This window comes from Schistocerca piceifrons, chromosome 7 (genome assembly GCF_021461385.2).
Source record: "Schistocerca piceifrons isolate TAMUIC-IGC-003096 chromosome 7, iqSchPice1.1, whole genome shotgun sequence".
Classification (NCBI taxonomy): domain Eukaryota; kingdom Metazoa; phylum Arthropoda; class Insecta; order Orthoptera; family Acrididae; genus Schistocerca; species Schistocerca piceifrons.
This window is the reverse complement of record NC_060144.1, coordinates 201,697,707-201,718,147: the sequence shown is the minus strand read 5'-3', so window position 1 is coordinate 201,718,147 and position 20,441 is coordinate 201,697,707. Positions and strand designations below refer to the sequence as shown.

The following is a 20,441-nucleotide window of genomic DNA, read 5'->3' as shown; positions in this document are numbered from 1 at the left end:
ACAACTCTCTTCCTGCCGTAAGATTGGAGTAGCACCACACAAGCACTTTCGTTGGTGACTCAGGAGATCGATGCGAGAGTCCACTTGGCACCCTTAGATATGGCAACGGTATATCATTCCGACAGAGTGGTTCGTCGCAAGTGATTGTCTATACTCCCTTTACGCAGCTAAGTTGTTGAGCCAGGCGCTATCGTGGAACTTACCGCCGTCCTTGATGAGTTTCCTCCATCCGCTGCACGCTTCGGCGAGCTCCTCCCATTTGTCGCACTCGCGTCCGTATCTGTCTTTATAGCGCAGTGCTGGTCTTCCAGAGCGTCTCTTGGCAAGTGCGTCGCGGAAGACGGGAATGGTCCACAAAACGTAAGTGTCCTAGCCACTACACACGACGTTCCTTGAAAGTGTCGGTGTTACTCGGCAACTTTGCTCCATTCAAGACAACTCTCTAAAATGACACTTTCACAATGCATATATAAGAGATCGAATATAAGACTATCACGAATTATACTTGAATACCGTCAAGGTGCTTTAGAGTCGACTGTAACAACAATGATTTGGGTTTAACGTCCAGTGGATGACCAGGTAATTGGAGACGGGACACAAGCTCCGATTGGGAACGCATGTGGGCTGTGTTCTTTTCAAAGGACAGCCATTGTTTCATAACGAAAAACTGCCACCCGCACAAAGACGATTGTCTGTGATACGTACGTAGGGAACATTCCTCGACAAGGAACTTACAGGCAACAATTCAATGTACGGTGCAACAGGATGTAATGCCCACGAAGCTGGACAAACACACAAGTGGCAATCTAGTTGGAAGAAGAGTCGTGAATAGCATCTTACATAATCTGGGTACTTACAGCAACACAAAGCTACGACTTTGAACAACACGTTTAGTTCTGTCAGTTACTTAAGTCGAAATGTACATAGTGAGAACGACGGTTGTCATATTGAATGGTTTTATGAGCTTGAGTACTTGCTATAAGATGTAAGCTATTTATCTCAGTAAAAAACTAAGTATTCGTTTCCAACCATTGGTTCCTTGTCGCAAAATACTTGACTTAAGGTCCTTTACAAACTGTATAATTTTAACACTAAAACTTTTAAACAACCTGTATAAGTTCATTTTGGTGACAATAGGAGATTCACGCAGTTTGTGGCGAATGCGAAGCCGTCTCTTCCACAAATACAGAGGGTGGACAAAACTGTGGAAACGCCGCCAGAAATGCATGCTTGAACATAAATGTACATGCTAGTCACCCCTGCAGGTTGCGCTCATGTATTTTACCACGAACGGTGCCTGCGAAATGTTCTCAATAAGTTGCAAATGCCAGTAGTACTAAGAACAGTATACTGTTTATTCGGAGCTAAGTGACTCTGAACGTGGCCAAATGGTTGGTCTTGTTATGTGGGTGCCTCTGTAACCAATGAAGCCGAAGTATTTGATGTTTTAAGAGGCACTTTATCCAAGATTTATAACTCATATGAGGAAAGCGGAAAAACATCAACCGCTAGTCACAGACGAAAGTGTGTATCGAGTGATCCTGACAGATGGTCATAGAAAAGGACTGTGACGAAAAATCAGAGGGCGACAGCTGAAAAAAGTTACTGCCGAACAGGAAAAAAAAAACGGTTCAAATGGCTCTGAGCACTATGGGACTCAACTGCTGAGGTCATTAGTCCCCTAGAACTTAGAACTAGTTAAACCTAACTAACCTAACGACATCACACACATCCATGCCCGAGGTAGGATTCGAACCTGCGACCGTAGCGGTCTCGCGGTTCCAGACTGCAGCGCCAGAACCGCGCGGCCACTTCGGCCGGCGCCGAACAGCATGTCGCACTCGCGAACCCTGTCAGCACAAAATCAATACGAAGAGAGCTCCAGAAGCTGCGAATTTCAGAGTGAACTGAAATTCCCAAATCACGCAACAATAATGAAAATGCCAATAACAGGGAGATTTGGTGCCGGAGCTACAAAACGTGGACTATGGAACAATGGAAGAAAATCGTTTGGTCGGATGTCTTTTGTTTCACACTGTTTCCAACTTCTGACCGAGTTTACGTCACAAGAGCGAAACCTGGCAGGGGTTCCGTGATGATTTGGGCAGCCATATTGTGGTATTCCATGAGGCTCGTGGTTACTCTGCAAGCTCGCATTACCATTTCGGCTGATCAGATTCATCGCACGGTACGATGAACGTTCCTGAATGGTGACGCTGCGTTCCAAGACGATATGGCCCCTGTCCACACAGGGAACTTGTTTTATGAAGATGGGGATGAATTGTCGCATCTCCCATGATCATCACAGTCACCATGTCTCAATATTATTGAGCCTTTGTGGTCTATATTGGACAGATATTTGCGTAATCCTGCCACGATTTTGCAGGACGAATTGTATAAATTTCCTTTGAAAACCATACAGGACCTGTATTTATCATCCATTTTGAGACTGGCAGCTGCTTTAAATGGCAACGGTTTTCCTACACCGTATTAGGTCTGGTAATGTGTTGTGTTTTTGCTGTTTCCATACATTTGTCCATCCCCTGTAGAATAGCATGACAGCAAGTGTCGAGTGAAAGACGAAACGGCAGTCGGTAAGGTTTTTTGAGTTCTGCAATGCTTTAGTGTACACAGAGCCTTTTGCTTCTTGCTTGGTGACATGTTGTCGAGTCTATAGCAAAACGATAAAAACTATGCTCAGCACAGTTCCTTTGTAACATAGGCTTCTGCAGAGTTTGGATCGAGATCGAAAAGCTGCCTCGTAGCTGGAGATGTGAGAACGACTCCCGGCGCAGCTTTCCCCTCTAGTAAGCTTCACGTATGTAGAGTATGTCAAACCACACCGTAATCTGGAGTGCGTGTATAGCTGCAGTACGGCGATATCGACTGAGAAAACCGTATAGTAGGTCGGAGGAAGATCATGGAAATTACGCCGCTGGCGACTCCTGGATGATATCTATACAAAGAGTACTACCGGATTTTTGCAGGTAAGACTCCAGGTGGAAAGATAGAGCGTGGAATGCTGCGCTTGTAGAGAATCGATTGTGTGTTGATAGTTGTGATTCTCATCGTCAAGGCCTATAAAGCTATCTACAGTCTCGTGAAATCTGTCCTTATAGTATTTCACATTCCCAAGCGCCGTCGAATCGACAAACTGATGCATCTTCTTGACGAAGCGCGTAATATCGGCTCTCTCTCTCTCTGGGCCGTTGCTTAGATATACGATTACAGGATGTATTTCCGCATGTAATTCGGATTGTTGCGTATAATGCGAGCTGCAAACAAAACAGCTGACAGCGCGAATGAAGTAAACGGGAGGGATATAAATCTCTGTGCTGTTAGTGAATATGGCGTGGATATGTACGCCACAGGAATATTTTACGTTCGGAGAATTCTGCCACAGCCTGTTCTGTCATGCTTACTAATTCACAAACGTCCTATTGACAACGCAATGGTGGAGATACGATAGAGTGTTCATCCGGCATTGTCGAAAGAGTGACGCTCGACCATACGTTACGGTTTCGTAATCTTACAGGGTGTTTCAAAAATGACCGGTATATTTGAAACGGCAATAAAAACTAAACGAGCAGCGATAGAAATACATCGTTTGTTGCAATATGCTTGGGACAACAGTACATTTTCAGGCAGACAAACTTTCGAAATTACAGTAGTTACAATTTTCAACAATAGATAGCGCTGCGGTCTGGGAAACTCTATAGTACGATATTTTCCACATATCCACCATGCGTAGCAATAATATGGCGTAGTCTCTGAATGAAATTACCCGAAACCTTTGACAACGTGTCTGGCGGAATGGCTTCACATGCAGATGAGATGTACTGCTTCAGCTGTTCAATTGTTTCTGGATCAGCTATTCAATTGTTTCTGGATTCTGGCGGTACACATGGTCTTTCAAGTGTCCCCACAGAAAGAAGTCACAGGGGTTCATGTCTGGCGAATAGGGAGGCCAATCCACGCCGCCTCCTGTATGTTTCGGATAGCCCAAAGCAATCACACGATCATCGAAATATTCATTCAGGAAATTAAAGACGTCGGCCGTGCGATGTGGCCGGGCACCATCTTGCATAAACCACGAGGTGTTCGCAGTGTCGTCTAAGGCAGTTTGTACCACCACAAATTCACGAAGAATGTCCAGATAGCGTGATGCAGTAATCGTTTCGGATCTGAAAAATGGGCCAATGATTCCTTTGGAAGAAATGGCGGCCCAGACCAGTACTTTTTGAGGATGCAGGGACGATGGGACTGCAACATGGGGCTTTTCGGTTCCCCATATGCGCCAGTTCTGTTTATTGGCGAAGCCGTCCAGGTAAAAATAAGCTTCGTCAGTAAACCAAATGCTGCCCACATGCATATCGCCGTCATCAATCCTGTGCACTATATCGTTAGCGAATGTCTCTCATGCAGCAATGGTAGCGGCACTGAGGGGTTGCCGCGTTTGAAACCCGAGGCCACTGTTGGATCACTTGCTGCACTAGCTGCGCGTTGCCTTCTGTGGTTGCCGTACGCGGTCGCCCTACCTTTCCAGCACGTTCATCCGTCACGTTCCCAGTCCGTTGAAATTTTTCAAACAGATCCTTTATTGTATCGCTTTTCGGTCCTTTGGTTACATTAAACCTCCATTGAAAACTTCGTCTTGTTGCAACAACACTGTGTTCTAGGCGGTGGAATTCCAACCGTGTTCATTATTTACAATGAGCGGGTGTATCGTGACTGTATGTGTTAAACTGTGGTATTAGATTATTAATGTTACGTCTTTCACTATGTGATATTTCCGGAAATACGGAACTAAAGACATGCTAGTTTTGTTATTTTTCAGGATAAAAGCTACGCGAAACTAACGCTGAAACGCGCAGGACGCGGTACAAGACCGCAGACTGTTTGAACACACTTGCTGCACGCCGCATAATACAGGGTGTTTCAAAAATGACCGGTATATTTGAAACGGCAATAAAAACTAAACGAGCAGCGATACACCGTTTATTGCAATATGCTTGGGACAACAGTACATTTTCAGGCAGACAAACTTTCGAAATTACAGTAGTTACAATTTTCAACAACAGATGGCGCTGCAAGTGATGTGAAAGATATAGAAGACAACGCAGTCTGTGGGTGCGCCATTCTGTACGTCGTTTTTCTGCTGTAAGCGTATGCTGTTCACAACGTGCAAGTGTGCTGTAGACAACATGGTTTATTCCGTAGAACAGAGGATTTTTCTGGTGTTGGAATTCCACCGCCTAGAACACAGTGTTGTTGCAACAAGACGAAGTTTTCAACGGAGGTTTAATGTAACCAAAGGACCGAAAAGCGATACAATAAAGGATCTGTTTGAAAAATTTCAATGGACTGGGAACGTGACGGATGAACGTGCTGGAAAGCTAGGGCGACCGCGTACGGCAACCAAAGAGGGCAACACGCAGCTAGTGCAGCAGGTGATCCAACAGCGGCCTTGGGTTTCCGTTCGCCGTGTTGCAGCTGCGGTCCACATGACGCCAACGTCCACGTATCGTCTCATGCGCCAGAGTTTACACCTCTATCCATACAAAATTCAAATGCGGCAACCCCTCAGCGCCGCTACCATTGCTGCACGAGAGACATTCGCTAACGATATAGTGCAAAGGATTGATGACGGCGATATGCATGTGGGCAGCATTTGGTTTACTGACGAAGCTTATTTTTACCTGGACGGCTTCGTCAATAAACAGAACTGGTGCATATGGGGAACCGAAAAGCCCCATGTTGCAGTCCCATTGTCCCTGCATCCTCAAAAAGTACTGGTCTGGGCCGCCATTTCTTCCAAAGGAATCATTGGCCCATTTTTCAGATCCGAAACGATTACTGCATCACGCTATCCGGACATTCTTCGTGAATTTGTGGCGGTACAAACTGCCTTAGACGACACTGCGAACACCTCGTGGTTTATGCAAGATGGTGCCCGGCCACATCGCACGGTCGACGTCTTCAATTTCCTGAATGAATATTTCGATGATCGTGTGATTGCTTTGGGCTATCCGAAACATACAGGAGGCGGCGTGGATTGGCCTCCCTATTCGCCAGACATGAACCCCTGTGACTTCTTTCTGTGGGGACACTTGAAAGACCAGGTGTACCGCCAGAATCCAGAAACAACTGAACAGCTGAAGCAGTACATCTCATCTGCATGTGAAGCCATTCCGCCAGACACGTTGTCAAAGGTTTCGGGTAATTTCATTCAGAAACTACGCCATATTATTGCTACGCATGGTGGATATGTGGAAAATATCGTACTATAGAGTTTCCCAGACCGCAGCGCCATCTGTTGTTGAAAATTGTAACTACTGTAATTTCGAAAGTTTGTCTGCCTGAAAATGTACTGTTGTCCGAAGCATATTGCAACAAACGGTGTATTTCTATCGCTGCTCGTTTAGTTTTTATTGCCGTTTCAAATATACCGGTCATTTTTGAAACACCCTGTAGCTGTGCAAACGGTTTATGGATGTCTTTGTGATTCTACTCTGTAGATCTACATTCGAGTTACTGTATCATTCTACAGACTGTGCATCGCGAATAAAGTCAGAAATTACGCTCGCGAGGTGCGCTCCAGAGGGCCGCAGTCGGACGCGCTGGAGAAACCGGTTCCAGAGATGCGCCATGTGGAGGACCGTGACCTCAGCCAGCAGACGGACAAGTCAGCCTTTGCTTGCTCACAGTCTGCAGCCCGGCGGCTCCGTTTCTGATGTCAGTCACGGCAAGGAACGTATTGAGTGCTACGGAATGACCTGAGTTAGAGGCCTGTTCTGAATAAAGAACGTTTACAGTATGACGAAGTCACGACTAGGAACTGACTTCGGCGGAAGCCTACAGCATTACGGCTGGTAACGTGACCAAATAGCGATGAGCGAATGCAGACTCCATAATGCTGTTTGGCCTTGACGGGCCGTACTTGCTTGGGCAACGTGGGTCCAGAAACAAGACGATATACCTCAAGGGAAAAGAGTGAGGTGCTGCAGTTGTAAGGCACTGTAGTCTACTGGTATTCGAGAAGTTGGCATTTCAAATCCCCATCATTCCATCTAGATTTAAGTTCCCTGTGATTTACTTAAATAACTTAATATGGATACTGGGATGTAAGCAAAAAAAAAAAAAAGGAAACTCGACTACAAATTTCTTTAGAAAAAACAAAATGTATGACAAACACAAAGCCGCTCCTCGTTACCTGAAGACGGGGCACAGTAAGACAGAGTTGGCAGCTTTAAATATAACAGGAAAATACTACAAATGAAAACTGGAGGAAGAAACACCAACAGCACCAGGTGAAAAAAGATGGCCATTGCTTTTCGCAAGACACACGCTTTACTCACAAAGGGAGCTATCTCAAGGGGAATTAAACTATGACACCAAAAAACTGCTATTAAAACAGAATGATTTTATGCAAGAGAATACTTCCGAATGAAAGGAATACCAGGCGTAAGAGAACCCAGAAATTCGGAAGATCTTTCGCAAGAAGATGGGTCTAAAGATCATGGATGGACAGTATAGATAGTGAGCAAGGGAAGAATATCAGAAAGATAAATCGAGTCAGTTATAAAAAGAAGACTAAAATTTTACGAATCTCTGCTTACGATGGGCGAGAAGAGGTTGAAAAAACAATATTTTTAATACACTTGGCAGCAAAGATAAAGTTGCTGAGGAGTGGTTTATGGAGGTGAGGAATGACCTCAGACGAGCTGAATTAAGTCATGGAGACACCTCAGTCCGGCCCAAGTATGGGTCACCGATCGACAGCTTTAAAGGCTTTCAGGGAGAACAGAAACTGGACAGGAGATGGATAGCGCAAGGAAGACAATCTACCATAGAAAGAATACAAAGATTTTGATCAGCAAAAAAGGTTCCCAATAATGCGTTTAAGTGTCACCTAATCTGGTCTTTAATAGCCTTTTTCGAATAAAAAATTAAGAAAAAGAATCACGGGATGGTTCCTTTGAAAGGGCATGGCCGATTTTCCTCACCATACGTCAGAATCATGAGCTTGTGCTCCATTTTTAACGACCTTGTGGTCGATGGGACGTTAAGTCATAATCTAAGTTTAGAAGAGGACCAAAGATCGCAGCACGAAAAAAAGTGTTTAGTAGTGGTACTGGACAGATTTTCCGCAGAGCTCTGTCTACGAAATCTGTTTCCTTAGCTGACTGTTACCGGCACAGTAGCTCAGCGTGTTCGGCCAGGGAGCTGGCCACAGTCAATAATTAAAAAAAACTGAATGAAATTTGCATCGACGGTGTTTGAGTGGTCTCAAGCGGCATTCACACAGAACTACTGACGAAAAATAAGGAAGAAAATAATAGATTTTAGGAAAGTGGTCAGCGGGGTTGGCTGCCGTGCGGAGGATCCGGGTTCATTTCCCAGTACTGTCAGGGATATTTCCTTGGTGGGAGGACTGGAATAGGGTCCACTCAGCCTCGTGATGCCAACTGAAGCGCTATTTGAGAGAGAAGCTGCGGATCCAAGGTTTCAGAGGCCGAGAATGACCAGGAAAGCGGTAAGCTGACCCCACACTCCTCCATACCTCATCCAAATGAAGCCATTGGCTGCAGGTGACATGGCGATCGGTCGGTCGCGAGTGGCCCGTCTGAGGCTTCCTTTCTTTGTCTACAAAAGAATTCTCTCGCAATTTTGACCTTTGGCATCTGCAATTGGAATGTTTCGTCGCCCATCAGTAGAACATTTTCGTATTTAAAAATGAAAAGCAAATGAAAAGCATTTTATTCCACAATATCTATTCATCACCAACCGATTTTCGGTGTTTCGGTCCGTTAACAGGTAACAACTAACGTACATTTAAAACTTAAAAAGAAATGTTACCAACGCACAGAATCTCCGTTCACGACAGTAAGCAGGATTTCTACGTCTACATCTACAACTATACTCTGCAAACCACCGTGAGGTGCATGGCAGAGGATACGTCCCATTCTACCAGTTACTGCGGTTTCTTCCTGTTCCATTCACGTATGGAACGTTGGAAGAATGACTGTTTGTGCGTGCAGTAATTATTCTAATCTTATCCTCACGAGCGGGAGCGAAAGGCTATTTACAATTTGTACAGAAACCAGATCGCAGTTATAAGAGTCGAGGGGCATGAAAGGGAAGCAGTGGTTGGGAAGGGAGTGAGACAGGGTTGTAGCCTCTCCCCAATGTTATTCAATCTGTATATTGAGCAAGCAGTAAAGGAAACAAAAGAAAAATTCGGAGTAGGTATTAAAATCCACGGAGAAGAAATAAAAGCTCTGAGGTTCAACGATGACATTGTAATTCTTCAGAGACAGCACAGGACTTGGAAGAGCAGTTGAACGGAATGGACAGTGTCTTGAAAGGAGGATATAAGATGAACATCAACAAAAGCAAAACGAGGATGATGGAATGTAGTCGAATTAAGTCGGGTGATGCTGAGGGAATTAGATTAGGAAATGACACACTTAAAGGAGTAAAGGAGTTTTGCTATTTGGGGAGCAAACTAACTGTTGATGGTCGCCGGCCGGGGTGGCCGTGCGGTTCTAGGCGCTACAGTCTGGAACCACGTGACCGCTACGGTCGCAGGTTCGAATCCTGCCTCGGGCATGGATGTATGTGATGTCCTTAGTTTAGTTAGTTCTTGAAACTTTATTAACAGACTTCCTCAGGAGTATTCCAGTGCACCTCCTTCAGTATCTCTGTGACGCTCGCCCACGAATTAAACAACAAACCTGTCTCAACTGTATCGGGGAAGGACATAAGAATGGTCAAACTACAATGTAAATAGTGGTCACTGAACAAGGGACACATTTGGAAGTACAATGTAACGTGGGCTCTAATTGTTGATAAAACATACACATTTTTTATTGTTTTTTCAGTATAGGAGGACACATGCTGGTATACAGAACGACTGTAACCTCATGATAGTTTAATTATAAAGAAGTATCAACTTAGTTCCTAAGCAGAACAGAGCTTATACATACAAAATTAAATTATACGCGTATAAAGGTAATGATATTATAAGAGCGAAAGACATTTGCAGACGGCTGTCGGCTGTCCACGTTTACTTCACATTTATTGTTGGTTAAGTAGTTGTTGGGAAAAAAGAACACTGATTGTTCGAAATCAAGCAAACAACTAATGCACGCAGTAACAAATGTCATATAAACTTTAACAGCTGTTTGAAGATAAACCTGTCGGTTAACGACGCTATTTGTGCAAATAAACAGCATTATTAACAGTGGCTGGTTGCTGTTTTCTTCTCTGCAAAAGCCATTTTACTGATATTTAGTGCCAGTCAGTTCCCTGGTAAGACAATTAGAAAGTTACATGAAACATATTCGCAATTGCAAATACGGTCAGCCACCAGTTGTGTAATGGAATGACAATGAAAATTTGTGCCAGACCAGGACTCGAACAAGGATTTCCCGCTTATCGCGAACGACTCACGGGCAGACCCAAACTTCCACATGTCGTCGATCATGCGTCACACCCTGCACTAGCATTTGTTGTGTAATTCCCGTGCGGGGCGAGGACATTTTAACTGAAAGTCACTGTCTGCTGACCGAGAGAGGTGGCGCAGTGGTTAGCACACTGGACTCGCATTCGGGTGGACGACGGTTCAAACCAGCATCCTGCCATCCAGATTTAGGTTTTCCGTGATTTTCCTAAATCGCTTTAGGCAAAGGCCGGGATGGTTCCTTCGGAAGGGCACGGCCTATTTCTTTGCCCATCGTTCACTAATCCGAGCTTATGCTCTCTAATCCTCGTTATCGACGGGACGTTAAACACGAGCCTCCACTTCCTCCTCGCTGTCTGGTATCGGCAGTTATCGCTACTGCAGTGCCCGTGTTTGGAAGTAATTTTCTAATTTGTCTCATTTTTTCCCCGTGGTGCAGTAAACATAATAATTTTATGGTATCAGAATACCTTCTCAGCTTTGGGACACAAATCAGTTACCAACGAACCGAAATACGCTGTTTTTTCATTCTCATGAGAAATTTAGGTTTGGCAATAGGAACGTTTTCCATTTCAGATCTTCATATGAATCCCAACATGAAGGTTAGTGAACACATGTTACACTAGGCCTACGCAGAATGTACGAAAACTGAATTCTACAAAAGTAGATTTGGGAATTTCACACAAAATTATGTGTTCCTTTTATGGATTGAAATGCCAAAATTACATGACTTAGGACTGAATGGACAATAATGCAATGCATAACCGACGCCTTCATTATGTCACTATATCTGTACATGTCACCAAAGAAGACGAAGTAAATACTCCTTAATTCCAATCAAGAACAACTGCCAAGATGAGAAACATAGAAGTAGATATCCTCGGTGTAACAAAGCAGCTTAAATCACTTAATAAAGGCAAGGCCTCCGGTCCAGATTGTATATCAGTCAGGTTCCTCTCAGAGTATGCAGATAAAATAGCACGAAATTTAGCAATTATATACAACCACTCGCTCACAAAAAGATCCGTACCTAAAGACTGGAAAATTGCTCAAGTCACACCAATACCCAAAGAGGGAAGTAGGAGTAATCCGCTGAATTACAGGCCTATATCACTAACGTCGATTTGCAGTAGGGTTTTGGAATATATACTGTATTCGAACATTATGAAGTACCTCGAAGAAAACGATTTATTGACACATAGTCAGCACGGATTCAGAAAATATCGTTCTTGTAAAACACAACTAGCTCTTTATACTCATGAAGTAATAACTGCTGCCGACAGGGGATGTCAAATTGATTCGATATTTCTAGATTTCCAGAAAGCTTTCGACACTGTTTCTCACAAGCGTCTTCTAACCAAATTGCGTGCCTACGGAGTGTCGCCTCAGTTGTTCGACTGAATTCGTGATTTCCTGTCAGAAAGGTCAGAGTTCGTAGTAATAGACGGAAAGAAATCGAGTAAAGCAGAAGTAATATCCGGCGTTCCCCAAGGAAGTGTTATAGGTCCTCTATTGTTCCTGATCTATATTAACGACATAGGAGACAATCTGAATAGCCGTCTTAGATTGTTTGCGGATGATGCTGTCATTTACCGTCTTGTAAAGTCATCAGATGTTCAAAACAACTTGCAAACTGATTTAGATAAGATATCTGTATGGTGCGAAAAGTGGAAATTGACCCTGAATAAGGAACGTGCGAAGTTATTCACATGAGTACTAAAAAAAAAAAAATGAGCTGAATTTCGATTACGCGATAAGTCACACAAATCTGAAGGCTGTAAATTCAACTAAATACTTAGGGATTACAATTACAAATAACCTAAACTGGAACCATCACATAGATAATATTGTGGGTAGAGCAAACCAAAGACTGTGATTCACTGGTAGAACACTTAGAAGGTGCAACAAGTTTACTAAAGAGACTGCTTACACCACTCTTGTCCGCCCTATTCTGGAGTATTGCTGTGCGGTGTGGGATCTGCATCAGGTGTGACTGACGGACGACATCGAAAAAGTACAAAGAAGGGCAGCTCGTTTTTTACTATCGCGAAATAGGGGAGATAGTGTCACAGACATGATACGTGAATTGGAGTGGCAATCATTAAAACAAAGGCGTTTTTCGTTGCGACGGGATCTTCTCATGAAATTTCAATCACCAGTTTTCCCCTCAGATTGCGAAAACATTCTGTTGGCACCCACCTACATAGGGAGAAATGATAATCACGATAAAATAAGAGAAATCAGGGCTCACACAGAAAAATTTAAGTGCTCGTTTTTCCCGCGTGCCGTTCGAGAGTGGAACGGTAGAGAGACAGCTTGAAGGTGGTTCATTGAACCCTCTGCCAGGCACTTTATTGTGAATAGCAGAGTAATCACGTAGATGTAGATGTACTTCGGATATCAGTTTTAAGTGCGTGGCAAAAGCTTGTTTTTTTTTTTTTTTTTTTTTACACCATGTATTGACATTTCAAACGCGTCAACGGGAGAAGTGCGAGAAGAACTACTCATATGCACTCCGAATGTAAAGCTCTCCAGTGAAGAACCGCCAGTGCTACCTCTGGACGCTCAGAGGCGCTACATCACGGGAGTCTTGCCAAATGACCGTTATTTTCTCCAGCGTTTGGAGCCTGCTCTGAGTGGCGAAGGACGTTTCTTGTGGCTGCGCGTCGCGTCAGTCACTGCTGCTCATTGAAACAGCGTGCAGTAATGTTCGTTTCAAATGTGAGAAAACAGCACAGGAAGCAGATAAAATGATAAAGGGGGCGAAAGAAGACAAGAATTTAACATCCCCTCTACGAAGAACTCATCATACTCTAAGTACAATCCCCCGCGTTAGGCCCTGTTTGGGGAACGAAAATCTCCTCTATAAAAATCAACATGGGTTCCGCAAACAGAGATCTTTGGAAAAACAGCTCGCTCTGTTCCCCCACGAGATCTATAGAGCTGTAGAAAACGGCGCTCAGGATGATGCCGTAATCCTTGACTACTGGAAGGCATTTGACACCGTCCTAAACTGCCGTTCAGTGAAAAAAAAGAAAAGAAAAATAGCTTACTGAGTACCGGACCAGGTTTGCGACTGGCTTCAAGACTTCCTTGCAGATGTAAGTCAACTCGTCGCTTTTAACGAAATAAAATCGACAGATGTGGAGGTATTTTCAGGAGAACCCCAAGAAAATACGTAAGGACGTTACTGTTTACAACATACAGGGTAGCCAGAAATGGTCTGAAAAACATATAAGGCTGCGGTAACAGTGGCAAAGATATCGGTGGATTCTGACGACGACCGACATCGGCAGGCGACGGCCGATCTTTGAAAATCAAACGTCACTACGCGCGCGGTCACAATGTAGCCAATCTGATCGCCCGAACATAGTCTTCGGACGACAATCGGTGAAATTCAAATCAGCTTGTTTTCTTCGGTCATATTGCCCACACAACACGAAACGTGGACTGTGAGAAACTGATAAGCTTAGTCAAAGGAGTAGTTTGTGGCATCCTGAGAACGAAAAATATCATGATTGGGACATAGTTCGGAATCTATGGACTGAAGTCACGGGTTTATTGGAAACCACAAGCAGACAATATCACTATCGAAAATTTTAGGCGTGAGTTATAACCTCAAAAAATAATTTCTTTAAGTAAGAAGAATGGTGTATACTATGCTTAAAGTTACTGTAGAGGGTCTTTTTCCGGTTGTAGTAGATGGACTTTAGCAGTCTACAAATTATTATTACTGCTTACCGACGCTTCTTTACCAGTAGGACGGTGATTGTGTTACACGAAGTGGCTTCTGCTTTTCAGTGCTTTAGGTGTCAGCTTACCTTCTAAACTCTTTCTTTCACACGTATGCTAAATGACAGTCATTGAAAGCTAACTGAAGTATCTCTCACAACCTGATCTAAATGCAGCAAAACAGAGGATTTGTAATCTTGCTTTTCAAGGTCACTACGAATCATCTCGAGTATATAACAGAATGATTCTCATACATTCCTAAAACTCGTCTGGTAATTCCCAGAACTGAGAACACAGTGTACAGTACGTGCCGCGTTATGTTAGAGATAGACACTGCTCATTCACATGCATTCAGCATCTTTTTAATAGCAAAAGCCGCACTGTAGCACAGAGGCGTTGTGGTAGCCATTCCACCCTTGGATGATAAAATCTAACCTACTTCATACAGACAACAGATTCTAACCTAACCTTAACTCCTTGACACCGCAAAAAACTATCGAAGGAGATCGGATGCACTGCGACCACACTGTCGTCCGATAGAATTGCAGAGTAGGCAATGCTGAGAAGTAACTGTCGAGAAAAACATTCGATATGTTGCTCCGTTTCCGAGTTAATTAACACTGAAGTTAGCCAATCAGGACGTTGTGCACAAATTCAAGTGGCCCGCCAGAGATGGTGTTGCTAAACGTGTTCTTCATTTGGTTTCCAAAAGCCGAATAAGAGAGCGATACAAATCTTGAGACATGGAACTGTAGTAAGGATCGAACGTGAGCAAAAGGCTGAGCAGTCTCGAGTACTACCATCTACTGTATGAGGACAACTGACACTAATTATAGCTCGTCTGCCTGATTGACTAACTTCAATGGTAGCAGTACAACACATCGATTTTTTTTCTTAACAGTTTATTTCCCAGCACAACTTGCTCTGCACCACCCTATATATAAATGATCTTTCGCGTAGATGGAGATGTGTTTAGGAAGGAAAGGACGCCAGAAGACTAGCGAACTACAGGGAAGGCCTGCAGAGTTTCGATAATTGGTGCAGGGATCGGCATTTGATCTAGAAAGTACTCGTAAATAAATGAAACGCATTGGTGATAAATCACTTGAAACAGTAACCACTGTAAAAAAAAACCTACAAGTTATCATTTGGAGCGATCTAAAATGAAATGACCACACAAAAAAAATTGAAGAAAGAGCAGATATTGAGAATAATTGGAAAAACCTTTAGGAAACACTGTTCATACCTTTCGAAAGAAATTGCTTATGCTTGTTCGACCGATTGAATACTGGCCATCAGTCTAGGACACTTATTAAATTGGATTAATAGACGAGACAGTTTTCAACAAAGAGCAGAGCGTTTTGTCATGGACTCATTCAGCTGGCGCGAGAGCTTTACAGAGCTGCTAACAAACTCCAGTGGAAGATTGTGAGAGGGGTGTTGTGCATAACCCATTGTACATTACCCTAATTCTGAGAGAGCATGTTTGGGTTTAGAGTTGAACAACATGTTACTTCGTGCCTCATACACCTCACAAAATGATCATGACCAGTAAATCAGAGAAATTAGATCTCTTACGGAGGTATAGTGACAGTCATTCCTCCCACATGCTATTCACGAATGGAACAGGAAAAGAGGGAGAGGATCAGATAGGGCTAATAGAAGTACCCTCCACTATACACAATTAGATGTAAATTCAGAAAGAAGCCACCTCTGCATATGGCCAAATGGTGATTTGAACAATTGCCCTCCCGAGTGTTTGTTCAGTCCTACCACTGGACCATCCCACTTGATGAAACAAAGTGTGTGTACAGCAACGATTCATCATCACAGGCAAAGGATGCTCGTGTACTATATTTCTCTGGAGAATTTGCAAACAATGATCTGCAAGAAACTAGTTTCTATTAATCCATGAGACCTATAAGACGGTAGATACTTGCTGCCAGCTTGATGCCATATTCCTTGACTTTTGGACTGATGAGTTCCTAGCATACAGAACACAGCATATCATTCTTGATGGAGAGAGATCTTCTGACAAAGTATCATTGGGTGCACCCCAAGGGAGCATTACAGTCAAGAAAATTACTTTCCACCATAAACATAATTGACCCTGCAGAAACTCCATGAGACTGTCTGTTGATGTTAATAAATATACAAAAGTTGCTATGCCAGAAAATCTTACTTAAATGCAGGGAGACCTGCAAAGGACATATGCTTGGTGCATGGATTGACAATTGGCCTTCAAAATAAAAAAAAATGGAATGCATTGTGTGTAAATGGGCAAAAATAACAATTATTTTTGGTTCCATAACCGCCAAAAAAATCTCCAGAAACATATTCATTAAATATCTAGGAGAATGAGTACGGGGTGACTGCATATGGATAAACTGCATAAAATAAGTTGACTGATGGCAGATCCCAGATATATTCTTTTGAAAAATCCTCGGAAAGTGTAGTTGCCACATGAAGAGTATACGTTACAAAACCATCTTTAGACTGATACTTAAATACTAGTCCTCAGCCTAAAACTCTCATGAGGTACAATTGATAAAGTAAATACAGAAGATACACAGCAAACAGAGTGTTTCATCACTGGTTCGTTTGTGCATGAAAAGATGCCACAGAGATGCTCATCCAACACCAGTGGCAGGCACTGTAAGAGTTGTATTTTACATCACAATGTTTTGTTTTCACAGAGTACTGTAGCCTTTATGAAGCTACATTGTATGCATATAGAGAAGACTGCTTGTTTTATTGTCCATTTTTATTTTGAGCGGACCATTACTGGTCTACATGCCAATCTTCAGTGATTGTATAATTTATTCTCGTACCCTCATAGAATATCTGTAGATTCTTCCTAAAATTATACTTGAATTTTTAGTTGGTTTCTAGCATGTCTCCGTTGTGTTACAGGTGAGCCTCATCATTACCTCATCTGTAACACAACAAGGATTTGGTTGAAACCATTTAGGAATTAAAGTAAAATTTTTAAAATATTATGGAATTTCCGTGAGAGCACAATAATAAAATACACACCTACTTAAGTGGGCCTATAGCCTGATACTAGTCAGGCACAAATAAAAATAAACAATAAAGCAAGCAGCTTTGCCTATGTATTTACAAACAGGGTCATTCATCAGCAATATAGTGAGCTTCACTATTAAAATTCTGAGAGCTTACTTTAGTAAGAGAGTCATCAGCATCCTTCTTCGTCCTACATATATCTTGTAAAAAGATTGTGAAAGTGAAATTAAATAGATCTGAGCTCATACAGAAGGTTATCAACAGTCTTTTTTCTCAAGCACGAATCACTGCTGGAACAGCAAAGGGGGGAAGTAATAGTAGTTCATTAGGTGCTTTCCACCACACACCATTCAGCAGCTTACAAAATCTAGATATAGATGTAGACTTTCTGTAAAGAGTGATTTCTGATATTTTTATAGTAATTAAAATTGTGTTCTTTCTTCCATAAGTGACAAGGACAAGCAATCGCAAGGTTGCACAGCTAATCAAAATTACTGTTAAAACCATTTCACATGACACTGTGGAGCGAAAAAAATGTGCATGAAACCTTGACTAAGGTGCTTCACCTGGTCACGGAATGAACTGTGGTTGCAACTGCATGTAAATTTTATTACAGAAGTTAACAATAATTTCCTTATGTACATCTACATTAACAATGAGATGTGGTACTTCGCAAACTTTACATCCATGAAACACAGAGCAAGTGAATGAACGATCCAAAGAACCCAATATCATAAAAATAAAAGGTGTGAAGTCAAAGACCAAAACAAAGCTTTTCAAATTCATCAAAACTGAATTTGTGCACAGAGTGCAGGCTTTCACTTATGTGTCATACAGAGACACAACACCGTGCTTTCTGAAAAAAAATCAGATATTTATATTGAAATTATTGCAAAAAATGGATGTCACTTGCTCATTTTATGACAGCTTAAAGATGGAAAAAGTCAGAACCCCAAGAGCCTAAGTAGAAAAAAATGACAAATCACAGTGAAATATTAAATAATGAATGGGAATTCCTGGTAACATTAATACTAAAGTGCATATATCATTGAGGCAAGTTCTATGGTTTGTCATTTGGAGTGCTTCTTTACTCATAGCAAGACTCCATTATTAAGACAGGTATGTAACTGACCTCCACATTTCCATTTTTGCAAAAATAGTGTAATTGCCCCACGCTATGTGCTGCACAGCATTGTTGTAAAATGACAGTTTCACCATTTTATCTTTGTTGTTTTTAATCTCTTCTGCATGTATTATGTTATGCATATGTTTTGCAACTCATTCACTGTTTAGTGTTGTAGAATGTCACTATTATATCAAACAAGACAATAATCAAACAGCTAGATGTACAAAGTGCCTTATAGAATACTGCTGACAATTTGCATAGCTTTTCAAGAATTACTTGTTCCTTCAATCCTTTCTCTTTGCAATCAGAGATTTTATCTAAATGGCTAAATCCCCATGATACGAAAATGTACAACATTTGAGAACTGCTCACAGGCTTTCTGGAATGGACAAATCATTTAAGTTGTACAGTCAAAACACAAGTGAACTGTAAAAGACGGTAGTGCCAGATAAGATCCATAACACTGAACAAGAACAGCTTTGCCTATCATATCAACACAAAGCTGTTTTTGAGAGAACTGCTACAAAGTAGACACTAACACTATTCTCAAGTAATGTAGTTATGAGGTACAGAGTGCATAAATTTCTTAGTCATTTTTAGATCATTAATTTAGCAAATAAACTTGGAGATCTTTTCACTAAAATGTCCTACACAAGCAGCTGCAGTAACCAAATAGGTTTACTATAACAGGTCTCAAAATTAGCATTTATGTTGGAAATGACAGAAGGGGGAAAATAAAGTACATTAGATGTGCTTGACTTTCACCAAGACGTTTGCTCATTCACATTCATTTCTGAGTAAGATGTTGGAAATGACAGAAGGGGGAAAATAAAGTACATTAGATGTGCTTGACTTTCACCAAGAATTTAGCTCATTCATATTCATTTCTGGGTAAGATGATTAACTATGAAAAGGCACATGAGAAATCAGTAAAAAACTGAATACGGTATATAAAATTTATGGTGAAATTTTAGATCGACGACCGCAGGTGATAATCTGAATTTAGGAAAATATCCTAATATTGATGTTAGCAACATAACAAAAAAGATCATAATTAGTCAATGAGGAACAGAGAGTAAGAATAAATTATGGAATACAGTCAACAATCATTATTTCTTTTAAAAAAAGTATCTATTTAGGTTTAACATTTTTCATTCTAGCAATTCACGCAAAATCATTTTCACACTTATTTTGTCAGACACATTGCCATACTATACATTGCTTCACACACACACATACAATATATTGGTTTCCTACACAAACAATGTGTCTGAAAGTCTTTTTGAATTCAGTCATGAAACTGCTACAGTCTATAATGTGGTCTACATATCATGCAGTTGTTAGTCTTTTTTTAATGATATTTGTTATTATTGTATGTTATTCTTGACATCAGTCCTTCCATCTTAAATTTGCAATTGTTTGTAGTGTGACCAGAGAATAAAATGTTTTTGATAGCAATATTAAGCAAAGACACTTCATTAACATAGCAGCTAAAGGAGCTGCACTAAAGAAGCAAAATTTTAGTGACAATGCAATGAAGGATAGCCTTTCTAAAACTGATGATTGCTATTTTATTTCTGCAGGAGGTTCTGCTGTTCCTGATTCTAAACGGGGACGTGCTCCGGCATTCAGCTTTGGCAGCAGGTAATAACTTTGACAGCTCATTTTGTGCAATTTTCTGGTTTTATGAAAGCTAATTTTTGTGGATGAAACTGATAAGTTGATTTATCATACATAGTATAGCTAAAATGTTTTGTGTATATGAGAAACACCAAATTTCGTCATTGATTACTTCCTGTAAAAACATAGGTTTACAATTACTGACTGAGTGAGCTAGTTCCCTACAAGGAGAAACATGGGCAGACCATCTCTGACAGGAAAATAGCTCATACAACGTTACTGTGCCAAACCAACACTGACTTCATAACATCTTTGATTATGCAAGAACAATAAGTATTCTTTAAATTTCCCAGCAGATTAAAACTGTGTGTAAGATGAAGAATTGCACCCACGACCATTGTCTATAGCACACAAGTGCTCCACGGACTGTCATATCCAAGCATGGTTAAAAGTGAGTTGTGCTTGGCTCAGGGC

General features: G+C 41.7%; 2 protein-coding genes across 4 annotated transcripts in view; one reads left to right on the top strand and one right to left on the bottom strand.

Annotated features, from left to right (window-relative positions):
* LOC124709140 (outer dense fiber protein 3) overlaps positions 1 to 20,441 on the top strand; it is a 108,197-nt gene that overhangs the window by 64,595 nt on the left and 23,161 nt on the right. For all 3 annotated transcript variants that reach the window (XM_047240813.1, XM_047240812.1, XM_047240811.1), the window contains exon 3: positions 19,931 to 19,991. In XM_047240813.1, the coding sequence (XP_047096769.1) occupies positions 19,931 to 19,991 (61 nt within the window). The remainder of the gene's footprint in view (positions 1 to 19,930; positions 19,992 to 20,441) is intronic.
* The window catches only part of LOC124709141, a 105,056-nt gene that overhangs the window by 67,145 nt on the left and 17,470 nt on the right, over positions 1 to 20,441 (bottom strand). The gene's annotated exons all lie outside the window — the stretch shown is intronic.